Source organism: Falco rusticolus, chromosome 2 (genome assembly GCF_015220075.1).
Source record: "Falco rusticolus isolate bFalRus1 chromosome 2, bFalRus1.pri, whole genome shotgun sequence".
Lineage (NCBI taxonomy): Eukaryota > Metazoa > Chordata > Aves > Falconiformes > Falconidae > Falco > Falco rusticolus.
Window position 1 is genome coordinate 91,201,972 of NC_051188.1, and position 12,761 is coordinate 91,214,732.

Genomic DNA, 12,761 nt, shown 5'->3' on the forward strand with positions numbered 1-12,761 from the left:
GTCAGGCCTCCTAGATTCTATTTAACTTTCAGCATATTTCAGGCTATTTCTTAATTTTCTCATTTACTACTCTTAATTTACAAATCCCAAAACCTGGTGCCAACATTTTCCTTTTGTTGTTGCTAGCAGTGCCATAAATCACACAATAGTCACATCAAGACTTGTCATTTGCTTAGATCATTAAATTGTGTGATGCCTTCAGGTACATTCCAGATAGAGAAGTCAGTCCTCTGTTTTTAAACTGTGTAATAATGTTTTTCCTGTTGAATTATTTATTAGTGTCACAGACTCCTGTTTTACCACAAATAATAATCTCTAATCTTCATTTCAGTTGTCATAGTTATTTATCTTTTCCCCTGTCTGGTCTCTTAAGACACACTAGTGTTAAAATATGTAAACTGTAATATAAGAAATTATTTATGTGCCATCTGCTGCAACAATGCGGAGACCTAGTCAAGATTGTACTAGTAATACTGATGAATGAAGTTACTGAACTAAAAAATATACATGTAGCATAATTGTTTTAAAATTAAAACAAAAGCTTAGACAAATGAACTGCAATTGGATACTTTATAAAGTGAGATCAGTTTTTCAGTTTTCAGGATTAAAATAGTTTCATGCACAGCTATGAGAGAACAAAAAGAGTTGAAAAGATCTTTTATGCTTCAGAGGAAGGGAGGAGGGACACATTTTTATGAGTATGTTCTTTTGAACGTGAGTTGTTGCTGCAATGAGCTTAAATGTTCTGTTCCAGAATCATCCAAAATTGGTCATGTGCCTCCTTAAGCACATCCCCACCCCTGTAGTGGATGTGTTGTGAAGATCTTTGTACTTCACTTAGAAGCTTTCTGTCTTTACAGAGGGGCTGTGCCTTGCCATGCTCTTTCCTTCTGGACGTAGGAAACCATGCCACTGGTCTTTTAGACCCGTGTGTCATGTTTCATTATTGCATAAAATTCCTCATTCATTGAAAGATTTGATCGAAGTTTGCATTAGCTCTGGCTTCACAGTAGTCTACAATGGAGGAGGTCGAGCCTAAATTTGGAAGGGGAAAGCCCAGAAGTATGTTTGGCTGAACAGGCTCTCCTGACATGGAAGATGGGAGTTGAGGATGAAGTGTGATTAACTTACGTTTCTATTCATCCATCAAGCTTTGCGAAGCAGATACATAAAAAGAAATACTACAACACTAGTATCTCAGGAAGTTTAAGGGAATTCTTATCTCTCTCTTATCAGCCATACTAAATCTGTGGTTGAAGTACAGGGCCCCATGTCTGTGTAAAGACCTGTAGGTGAAATATTTTGGCACAAATCATAAGGAAAATACAGGACAACCGAAACAGAAATATTTGTGGTGTCATGTTAGCATTGTTCATTGAATGATTCACAAAACTGCCTACACCAAGAAGCGAAATGTAACCCTGAAAACAGTTGTATTGGAGAGTGTGCTTAGACCCAGTGATCCATGGCACTGAGCACCATTCTCTCAGCACCCTGTGCACTGGATACATCCTAGGGATCTGTTTTTTAAATAAGCATTTATTATTTTTTACCTGTTCTGTGCCCAAATTTGCATTCATTTCCTGGGCCCACTGGACAAGCTATATTTCATTAGCACATTAGTAAAGCTGGTTTATAAGTAGATCTCTTTCCTCCCTGCTTCAAGCCTGCTGCTGTTCCTGCTGGAGTGGGGCTTGGAGAGCTCCCTGGGAGTGCAGCTTCTCACCACTGCTCTAGTCCACAGCCACTAACATTTCTGATGCTTTGCATCTGTGCGCTGTCATTTGCTTCTGTGTCATCCCTTGATTCCTGTGATCAGACTGCATCCATTCAGTTACCTTCCTGGGGCTTTTTTTCAGTTGCATGCATATTTTTGTGATACCGTCTTCATCTCTGCTAGACTTCAGTTTGTTTTATTCTTATTTTATTTTACCTTATTCACACCTGTGTTCATGAAGTGTGAATAAACAAGAAAAACTTATTATCATAGATTTTCTTAGTATGAATGAATAAGTGATGAATAATTACCCTTTTTAATGCAGATGCTTTTTTTTGTTCTTATGTCCGTTCAATATTTTTCTGATACTACTTGCATTGTTACCTAGCAGTAGTCAATAGAAGACAAATTTCAGTTGTAGACTACTACATGCGGCAATGAACTTTGTATAGCCTTGTTTTGATAAACTTTGTTATGGATCATTGCTCACATTTTATCGTAAAATGCAGTATCTGTGTGCTACATGAACACATTGTCTGAATTCTCCTACCAGGATGGTGATTTTGAATTCACAGCACTCTCATTCCACAAAATCAGTTTATACAGGTGCTAAAAACAGTCCAAGCTCTTCGACTTGATTTTTTTTTTTTCCCCCTAGATGGTATCTGATTCTAGGTCTGCTCGTTAGTTTGTCTTAACTTTTGTTTTATAGAACATATATGTTTTCCAAAATGATTTTGTAATATTGGGGTAATCTACATTTGGATGTGCTTATGGAGCTGGGGTTTACTGCTTCAAGCCTGCTCTGTTTGTGTGACCCTACACTGTGCAGTATACTAAGAATTTTGTCCATGCTGTAGAGAACTGGCTAAACAGGAACTGGAAGGATCATCAGTAAATGGTGCAGGATCCGAAGTTCCACAGGAATAAGGGGATTTTCTCATTCGGCCGTCATTTTGTGTTGGAGTTTTGGTTTTTTTGGGGAAAGGAAGGTGTGTTTGGTTTTTTTGTGTTGCTTGCTTGCTTGTTTTGTTGACTTTTGGGTTGGGTTTGTGGTTTTTTTTGGTGTGGTTTTTTCCCCTCTCTTAAATGGTGATGGTTAGGTTTTAAGGCAGGTCATTATCTCTGGACTCAAAACATTCCTTGTGCTTTAACAGTGAGTCTGTTAAGTAACCAGAGGGACTGGCTGACCCCAGTGTGGTGTGTTAGCATAGACTGATAGAATTGTGCAGGAGTGTATATTCATTGCAGACTTTTCCAAGAACCTGCATACTAAGTATGGAGTATCAATTCTTGTTATGTGTAACATTGGTGAAGCACAGGTAAACTGGCTGCTGTGTTTAGATCTTACACAACAGACCCCTTCACCCTTCTCTGTCATTCCCCATAGGTACAGACACTGACTGTTCCCCCTTCAGAGATGCAGGATTTACTACCCAGCTGCACTGAGTCTCTCAAATCTGTTTTGAACGTCAGACTCCCCAGTGGTTTCAATGCCAAGGCTCTAGTCTTACGAATACTTTGGGTTTAAGTTCATCCATCTGTTCCACAATGGTGAAAGCAGACAGACATATAGATACAGACCTTTAAAAAGCTTTAAAGCAAAATTTTCTTAGTTAGTGTAGAGGTTACAGGGATCAAGGAAAAAAACTGAGTGTTACATGTTGTCTTCTCCAGTTACTTCTTCTCTCTGGCCTTTAGGCTTATATGAGAGCTAAATGGTGAATTCAGAATCTTTTGCCTGTATTTCAGCTGTTCTGCACACTAGGGGGTATTTCTCTTTAGCTCTCTCTATAGGTCATCTTCCACAGACAGAATTTTTTTTCCTTCCTTTTCTGACTGAAAATACTACCCAAGAGCAGTGGAAGTCTTGCTCTGGCTCATTCCTGCACCCCTGAGCATCTTCCCTGTGGCTTTTAAGGTCACAGTCATTTCTTTTTCTACTGTTTAGGAATTTCCTGTTCTCCACATCTCAGCCTCTTAAGATGAATCTGGTCTTGCAGTTTTCCCTAATTTTCTGCTCCATTATTGTTCTTAGAGGTTCCACCTGAAGGCTTGGAGTCTTCCATCTTGTTGGGTGTTCAGGCTGTCAGGCCCAGTTCAAAGAGCAAATGCAGAACTGCTTCTTCCCCTGAGGTATTACTGATGCAGTGATTCCAAAACCTCAAGCAGAATTCATAAATTCTGCCACCCAGTTAGTGTAACACTCTGATAATTTCCTGAGTAGGTTCTTATTTTTCATATGAATGGTAAAATTTACTTGTACTGTGAGAAAATGATCCTAATTTGAATATATTGATTTTGTCTGTCCAAATATATGTATAAATTCAGGATTTATTTTAAATCCTGTATAAGAATAAAAATGGTTTTAAGATGATTATTTTTTTTAGCGCTTTCCTCCCTCCCTCTCTCATTTCAGATGTTGCAGTTGTGGACATGAGTGATATTTCCAAGCAACCATCACTGTTCTACCATCTTGGCGTGCGTGAAAGCTTTGACATGGCTAATAATGTTATACTCTACCATGACACTGATGCTGACACGGCTCAGTCTCTCAAAGTAAGGTTCTCACTTCAAACTGCGCTTCATTTCAGAAATATTTGTAAAAACCTGATCCTGCAAATGTTTGTGTTTTTCTGAAACTTCCATTGAATGTGATTTCCTGATTGCTACATAACAAAATCATTCTAAGAAAAACAGCTGCTAGCAAAACCGGTATGGTTAGAATAGTATAAAAGCTTGTTTATAAGAAAAGATCCATAGTATGGTACTGATTTTGCTTCAGATGGTTAGACTTGGAATGAGAATGCAGGTCTGATATTTTTTTTTTTCCTTTCTTTCTCATTTGAATAGCATACATGTTAAAAAATGCTATGGCCTGTATAATAACAACCCTTGAACAAGGGCTGTATTGCAGCTTACTCCTACTATTGAAGCACTTCTGTCGGATGAAGTTTGTATCTCCTAAGTGCTGAGCAGCTGAGACTACAGGAGTTTCCTTTTTATTGCTGTTTTAAGAGGGGGGGGTGGGGGAAGATCCTCACCAAATCTTTTTATAGCCCTGTTGTTCATTTTTATAATAGGATAATACATGCTATACATGTTAAGTCCTGAAATGCTGTTCTGGATGCAAGTCATATATTGTGGATGGTTCTTTTTTTCTTAGTGCAGGTTCTCTTTGTTTTAGATGGCATTTACACTTTTATGCTTTGTATCATCACCTACTGCTGCTTTTAATATGATCCATTTTCTTGCTGCCTTCACTGAGAGCAACATTGTTCAAGCTTTGTGTTTTTTTCCTTATTTTGAGTTACTGTCTCTTACTACTTTATATTTTTCACGCACCAATGTCCAAAAATCCTTTTTGGAATTCTCCAGTCTCTCTTGATCCTATAAGAATATTAAGTTTAATCTTAATTTTGTATGAGTCTCCCTCTCTTTTCCCAGAAAAGCTTTGTTCTGTCACAGCTTTTCTTTCCTGCTCTCAATGTCATTGATTTTACTCTGTGTCTAGTACCCCATACTTCCTTTCTTCAGGTGGTGATCCACATACACATTCACATTCTGCGTGACCTAGCATCACATGAATTCAGTCTTACACAGGCAAAAGCCTCTCACGCTCTTTGCTCAAAGAGGTTATCCATATGGATATGCGCTAAGGCATACTTGCATGCCTTCCATTCCTCCAACTAATCTGGGTGGGCAGGCATACAGCTTTTCATCCTGCACTGGTAATACACCTGACAGCAAAGAGATCTTTTATTTTTATTTTTCATTAACACAATTTTACCTTTCTTTTATGCTGTCACTCGGATATTCTGATCAACTTGGTTCTCCCAAGGATGTGCCTGAATTTGGGAAGCACAGACTAGTCATCTTCTATTTGTCTCTGCCCAGTGAGGACCTCAGCGGATGGCTTTGATTTCTGTACTTTATGCCAAGCACATGTGCAAGCACCTGCTCCCTAACTGGAGTGCTGAATGACCTCCAGGCTTACATCCATCCATGGGTTGGATCTTCAGATGGATTGTTTTCAGAACTGGCAAATCTTTGCACTGTCAGTTCTGGGGCTTTTTTTGCTAAGGATGTAAAGCTCAAGGACAAATCTGGGGACTTGGGAACATTGGGGCGTGTCTGTGTCACTTAAGGCTGGAAAAGCTATTTTCTGCCTTCATGTCTCTTCTGCTAGAAACTCTGTCAGTGTCGCTGATTTAGTCCTCATCTCCCAGTTGTTTGCACAACCTCCTTGGTCTGTGTAGACCCCTAGTATATCTTGTTTGGAATCAGAAGGCTTGATTTAAGTTGCTGGAATCAAGTAGAAGAGACGCTCTGAAGCAAGTGCTAGAGTAGTTTAAGCAGGGTGCTGGGAGATTGTTCAGTCCTACTCTGATGTCCTTGATACTTCTTCTGCAATTGAGCCCCAGTTCAGTGTTGGATACCATCATATATGCTAATACACCTTTCTTAGGTATACATCAGAAGGTAGACAGGGATTGTTCTTGGGGTCTTTCATAAAACATTTCATGGAATAGGTGCTGGGTAGCTCTTAGAAAAGTGATTCTCCCTGCTGAGAAAGATCTTTTCCTGCAGTAGGTAAAGCTTTTCTGGATATGCTGGCTTAGCCAGGTAGACATACTAATTCTTCAGCTCTGTGGTATTTCAGATGTCTAACCCTTCCATCACTTTTGTTCTGAGGTATTTGGTAGGGCTGAAGGAGTTTAAGTTAATCAGTAATTCTGTTTAGGTAGGTTTTAGTACCTTAATATGTATTTTTAAGCATTTGCTGGTGTTTCTTTATTCTCAGGTTTATGACTAATCTGTTCAGGTTTTTCTCCCTTTCCCTCAGGAATTCATTACTTGGATCTCAGTTGCTGTGCGTTGCTTTTAAGGGTGGTTAGCCTAAGTGTTATAAAGGCAGTATTCATGACTACTATTACTTCTGCTGGAAGATCTGTGAAGTTCAGGCAGCCTGACTTTATATAGCTTATCTCTTAGGACCCATCCTGAAATTCTCCCAGGAGTTGTCTCTTTGGTTCCACCAATGTTTTTTCCAAACCACCCTAATTCCAAGCATATGAAAGAACATGCAATCCAGATTACAAGAGGGTCATATTTGCAGAACTAAATCTCTTAGATGGCCCCTGATATTTTGTCTGTTGTTAAGGAAAAGAGAGCATGAGGACAATAATTTCTGTGCAGTGGTTGTCAGATATGAAGTTGCTCATGTAGAATCGTCTTAGGTTGCCAGAGCACAATTAAATTATACCAGTAACCTGGCTTAGAAACAACTCTGTGTCTAACATTTGTAGCATGGCTTACCTGGAAATCTTTTTCGTTTCACCAAGCAGTGTTCATTGGACATGTAAGCCATCACTAGGAGGAGGAGGAAGTTACTTACCAGCAACTGGAAATCTTTGAGGTCTGGTTTATAAACTAATGGGCATATCACCTGCCTCAGAGTTTCTATATCTCTCGTTAGATTTTGAGGGGAGAATTACGGTGTAGGAGGAGTGTGTTGTTCTGTGCCCATCCAGGTAGGAAAGGGACCTAGGCGACTCAAGGATACTCTTTCAGAGAAAAAAAAAATCTTCAGCTTTGAATGCTTTTGTTTAACAAATGTCCAGAGTGTGACTGGGTATGTGGAGTGCCAGCTCCAATTACTGGCAAGTACAACTTGCTTCATCTTCTGAGCACTTTAAATAGATTTCTTCTCTGATTTGTTAATTTTTTCTTAACATGAACTACTAAGACTTTTCTTGATGCTGTTCTGTCCCTTTACTTGGAACATATCTGTGTCTATATATGTGTGTGTGTATATATATGTATGATATTTTTATTGGAAATAATATTTCCTAGTAAAAATGAATAAACGTTTTTATTCTCCCCTTCCCTCCCGCCCTCCCTCCAGGATATGGCATCTCAGAAAAACACAGTAAGTATTAAATCCACATTCATTTTAAAACACAAAATGAGGATACTACACTTGAAGTAATTCTAACAACAAAGCTGCCAAACATATATATGCTCTGTGTGATTGAAGGAACTCTGTTTTACCCATATACAATTCAAACTAGTGGAAATATTGTTGACTTCCTTTCCAAAGTAAAGCTAGATTAAAAAAAAATACTTTTCTTTAGGAGTTCCTTTTTAAGTTGTAGAAAACTTTCTAGTGCCAGTAGATATGTATGTAGGTTGATAGATCAAAATAGAAACGCAGAAATTCAGTCTCTTTCTCCCTCTTCACCCAGTTGTGCAAATGCATATGTGTGTGTGATGCCTTAACAGGACTTACTTTTGTATCTCAAACGCTTTAGCTACTATATACCCATCCTCTTCCTCAGAAATTCACCAGTTTTGCTTAGAATGCAAGAACTTATTTCCCAAAGTAAAAACATTCTTACCCTTAATGCAAGTAAAACCAACCAAGTAAGTAAGCCTGAACTAAGGTAAAATTTAGTGGTTATTCTAGGCTTATTGCAATATGCCACGATGTTGTAGTTATATATTTTGTCATACTTCACATCATGTCAGTAGTTATTTTCATTAAGAAATTTACACTGTAATTCTGATGACTGTTGAATTTGCAAAAATCTTAAACTTTCATTTATTCTTTCTGTTTCCCAGTGTTCACCATATACTTTTATTTTCTTCTAAATAATATTGAGCAGCACTAAAATAATATTCTTAGACTTTGCTAAAGAGAACTAGAAGAAATAACGCATTAGTCACAGCTGTTTATTTTGAGCTGCTGTTTATACTTGGCCACAGTGGTGCATATAGGCTAAAGATAGATCATGTTGAGCACAAGAGTAAATCCAGGTCCTTTTCCTCTGTGTCTTGTGGTTTTTGAACTAGTTTCACCTGTGGGGTGTGAAGTACTTTTAGTGGTCTGTAGGTCTGTGAGGGGGGACCTCAGAATGAGGCAGGTTTGCTTGCGAATGCTACTGTCCAACTGGTGGATGATCAAAATGTCACAAGCATGTTTTTCCCCCTCCAGAGCAAGAGGGACAATTGTGACTGAGCCATTTGGTGGCAATTCCAGAAATGGAGTAAAAGCAAGGAGGATGGAGGTTCAGCCTAGCATGATCAGATTAGCAGCCTGCAATCTTTTCTTCTAGCAGACTTTCTCCCACAGAGGGAGGTATTGACCTTGACAAGGAAGAGAAGAAAAGATGGATCTGGTGACATGGTTTCCACAGCAGGGCCTGGTATTAGACCTGTAAACACCATGTGGCTAGCAAAAGGGGTGGGGAAGGATTCTGAAACTAGGATCCTGATCCCTCCTATAAAAAGGAGGGATTGCCTGCCTAATCCACTCTCTTCAAGTGCTTAAAGAATACTGAATTGTGAATAAAATACAGTGAGGAAAAAATAAAAGACTTGAAATACCAGGTATGGATTCTTAGACCCTTCTGTGCTATTTGAAGTTGTTTGTAGCTGCTTTAATTAGATAAATGTGCTCCCATATTGCATTCTTCTATCAGTTGGGTTTTTAAAATCAGAATTTACAACAAACTAATGAGCAAGCTGAATAGTTAATATGTTAAAACTTTGGTTTTATAAGTTGAAGTTGACTTCAAATAGACAATTCTGCCCCCCCCCCCCCCTCCTTTCAGATCATGAGAGGCTTGTAGTTTGCCCCTGCCCCACTCTGGTGCCCCTGCTTCATTGCTGGTTAAATATTCTACAATCACAGGGGCAATGTTTTCTTTTAAGTTAATTGCTAATGAGGGTCGCTGTACTAGTTAAGTAGGTACAGAACTGGTGCGAATTACTGTGTCCAATCAAGTACATAGCTTCATAACCATTTCAGTTTAAATGCTGAATAGTTAATACATGTTTACTAGGGTTTTGTGTTTTCCTTTCACTTTTCCTGATTCAAAAGTGTGGGTATGCCTCTCACATAGCTGTGGAACAGCAGAAAGAGCCTAAATACACTCTTCATTAGGGTCTGGAGACGTGTTGGAAAGAAGATAGGTACTTGATCTGCTAAGCCTTCCTCCAACCCAGAGGCAGCCACAAGAGTACCATGGCTGGTTTTATGAAGAGAAGTCCTCTCTGTGCCTTATAAGCTCTATGTCCATGCATCTGCACTGCGTATAAGGGAAGGGGGGCAGCAGAGATTGCTACCAGGCACTGCACACCAGTTTTCCAGCAGCACAAACAAAACTTTCTGGGCTGGCTGCTGTAGCTTGGAGATTTCTCTAAGGTTTCCTTGCCCTCACCTTTGCTATTTATCCTGCAAATCTCAAGTCTTGTACAGAAGTGCAAAAAAATTGTAGCATGGAACAGATGTGGAGCCATGTTAAAGATGCAGAGAAGATGAATGTCTAGTGTATTGTCTGGGGTGATTTTCTTCCATATATTACAAGTAAACCTTGAAGAAAATGGATGTTTTCCTTGTAAAGAAAATGTTATTCTAATTCAGCATCAAGGAGGAGGCAAGAGCAAGGAAACTGGACTTTATAGCTGAAGAAAATGCATAGAAAAAAGGCCAGGAATTCATTTGAGATTTGGCCTGATTACAGCTGATCTAACAGCAAGAATTATACAGCAGCATGCTGTGGTGATGTGAGTCTGAGAGATTTAATAATTTACTGTCTGAAAAAAAGAGTGTAAGGTAGAATTTCCCTCCTTTCTTCTGCCATTCAGGAATGCAGTTTTCAGAGATAAGATGGGGAATGTGATTCAGTTCTACTTGACTCCCACAAACAAGCAATTAAAATTCTGTATTGATAATTTATTGCATACCTGGATACAAAAGGAAAGAATTATTGGCTGTGAGAGTTCAGTTCCCAAGAAAGAATTGCCCTGGCATAAAATTCAAGGTCAAGATTCTGTGTCCCATCAGTTAGGTTTCCTTCTATAGAGCTGCTCTGAGCTTTGAGGACTATTTTCTGCTAATTTTACTGAGGATGTATGCACAGCTTTCTAGTTGCTGTCAAAATTATTTTTGATAAAATAAATTGCAAATGTGCAGTCTTGCAGAACAGTTTGTTTACTGTGTCATAGAAAAATTAAGATTTGAGGGTACAGGGGATGCTACTGGACTATAGGGTACAGGAAAATAAATTTATCTATGGAAAATGGGCTTGTGCTTTGCAGTTTCCTTAGATGTCAGATAAGCATTGGTTTACAAGAGAAATGAAGCTTCAAGGAATTTCTAAAGAAAAAATTGCTTTAAAAAAAATATGCCCCCAAACCAATGTAACAGACAAAATCCATGGGAAAGTTGTTCTGTTTTGGTGCAATATTTTGTTGCTATCCTTGATAATTTTTCCCAATAGGGAAATTTCCTCTCCTTTACAGAAAATTAAGGAATGTTGCATAAAAAAAGTCAAAGATTGAGTGAAGAAAAGAGTGCACAAGGGGCTTTTTAAAAACCGCTGGAGTCAGGAAGGAAAATGTACGGTCCTTCTGGCAATAGATCTGGCATTGGTTACGCATGGTTTGAGATACATACTTGGATCCTTTCAGTTTGTTTGAATGTGGCATTGAAAATACTAACTAAAACTTCCCACTCTGGAAAAACTATTATGGCAAGTACAGAGTATAAGGAGAAAGACTTAAAAGTTAAATTTTCTTTAATTGATGGTATGCCTGAAGAAATTTGAATAACCCTGTTAATTGCTTTCAGGGAAGATATTTAAAAAAAATTAAGCTGGTTATTAAGTGAAAAGGTTTATTACAGTATATTTAGGCCTGTGGGCCTGATGTAGTATTTTCAGGTATTTAAATGTGGTGGGGTTTTTTTTTTTGGTTTTTTTTGGGGGGGGGTGTTGGTGTGGTTTTGTTTTTTTGTTGTGGGTTTTTGTTTTTTTTTTTTTTTCATTAAATCCTGTAGTAGCTCTTAGAGTAAGCAGAGAATAATGTTTGGGCCATGGAGGAGTCATTAGCAAAAACTCTTCTTGATCTAAAGGGAACAGGACTGCAATTTATCCTTGCCACAAGGAATTTTTATGTTGAAAAATCAATTTTTATTGTAATTGGCAGAAAGTCTCGTCAGAGTTTCAGTAGCTGTATAAATTAGACTCTATCTGCTGTTTCAAGGCAATGAACTTTTAAGAAAACAAAAGAGAAAGATTTTGGCATTTGGACTCATAATCTCCAATTTAGTAGCCCCAATGGACTGAAATGAGAGCCAAGACTCCAAAGTACAATTATATTATATGAATTTAATAATCTGAAGAAGCAGTATTGCAGAATAACTTTCTATTTTTTATTTTCTGACTACTTTTACAATATATAAAAGTTTGTATTATATGGTCATTTAATATATATTTCTAAAAAAGCCTGAGGCAGCAGAAGTATTAAAAGGGTTTGCAAAAGGGCACAGAATGAAAGAGGAGTAAGAACGTTTTACATACAGACAATCATTTTTCTTTTGGGGAGAAGAACAGTACAAAGGCAATGGGTAACCCAGTAAATATTACCTCTAATGTTTCCAATCATAAATTAGGACACTGTTAATATTGACATAATGAAAACTAAGGCTTTTAAAATTAATTTCTGTAAGTTAGTTTTTATGGAAATGTTACTATCTCAAGGGATATATACTTGTAGTGGTTGGATTATAGTTAACTAATCAGACAATGAGTCCGACAGGTTCATATAACTAAGACTTGAAAGCACCTTAATGATGACACAAGAGATCTATAGACAACTAAGTCATGTAGACAGAGAAATTTTACATTCTGGGTGGCAAAGTATTGCACTTTTTTTTGGCCTTGTAAATATGGACTTGCTATAAATACCTATATTCATTTTCTCTTGTTTCTTTCTTTAATCATATCTCTATTCATGTGTCATGTCTGTCTTTTTGATTCTTATGCTGGTTTTTGGTGGTGTTTTCCTCTTCGTTGTTTTATTTCAATTTGGAATAGGTTGCCAACCACAAACCTTTTCTTTTGGTTCAAGTACCTCCTGAATACTGATTATCTGTAATCTGATAGGCAAAGGATGTATCACTTTAAATCTGTTTTCTGTTGAATAGATATGCCATCTTATTACTGTGTTTCTAGGCATTTAAAAATTTATAAGGATA

General features: G+C 37.9%; 1 protein-coding gene across 1 annotated transcript in view; it reads left to right on the forward strand.

Annotated features, from left to right (window-relative positions):
* The window catches only part of MAP3K15 (mitogen-activated protein kinase kinase kinase 15), an 87,296-nt gene that overhangs the window by 20,224 nt on the left and 54,311 nt on the right, over positions 1-12,761 (forward strand). Inside the window, exons 2-3 of the mRNA XM_037377241.1 lie at positions 4,137-4,276; positions 7,626-7,649. Of these exons, the coding sequence (XP_037233138.1) occupies positions 4,137-4,276; positions 7,626-7,649 (164 nt within the window). The remainder of the gene's footprint in view (positions 1-4,136; positions 4,277-7,625; positions 7,650-12,761) is intronic.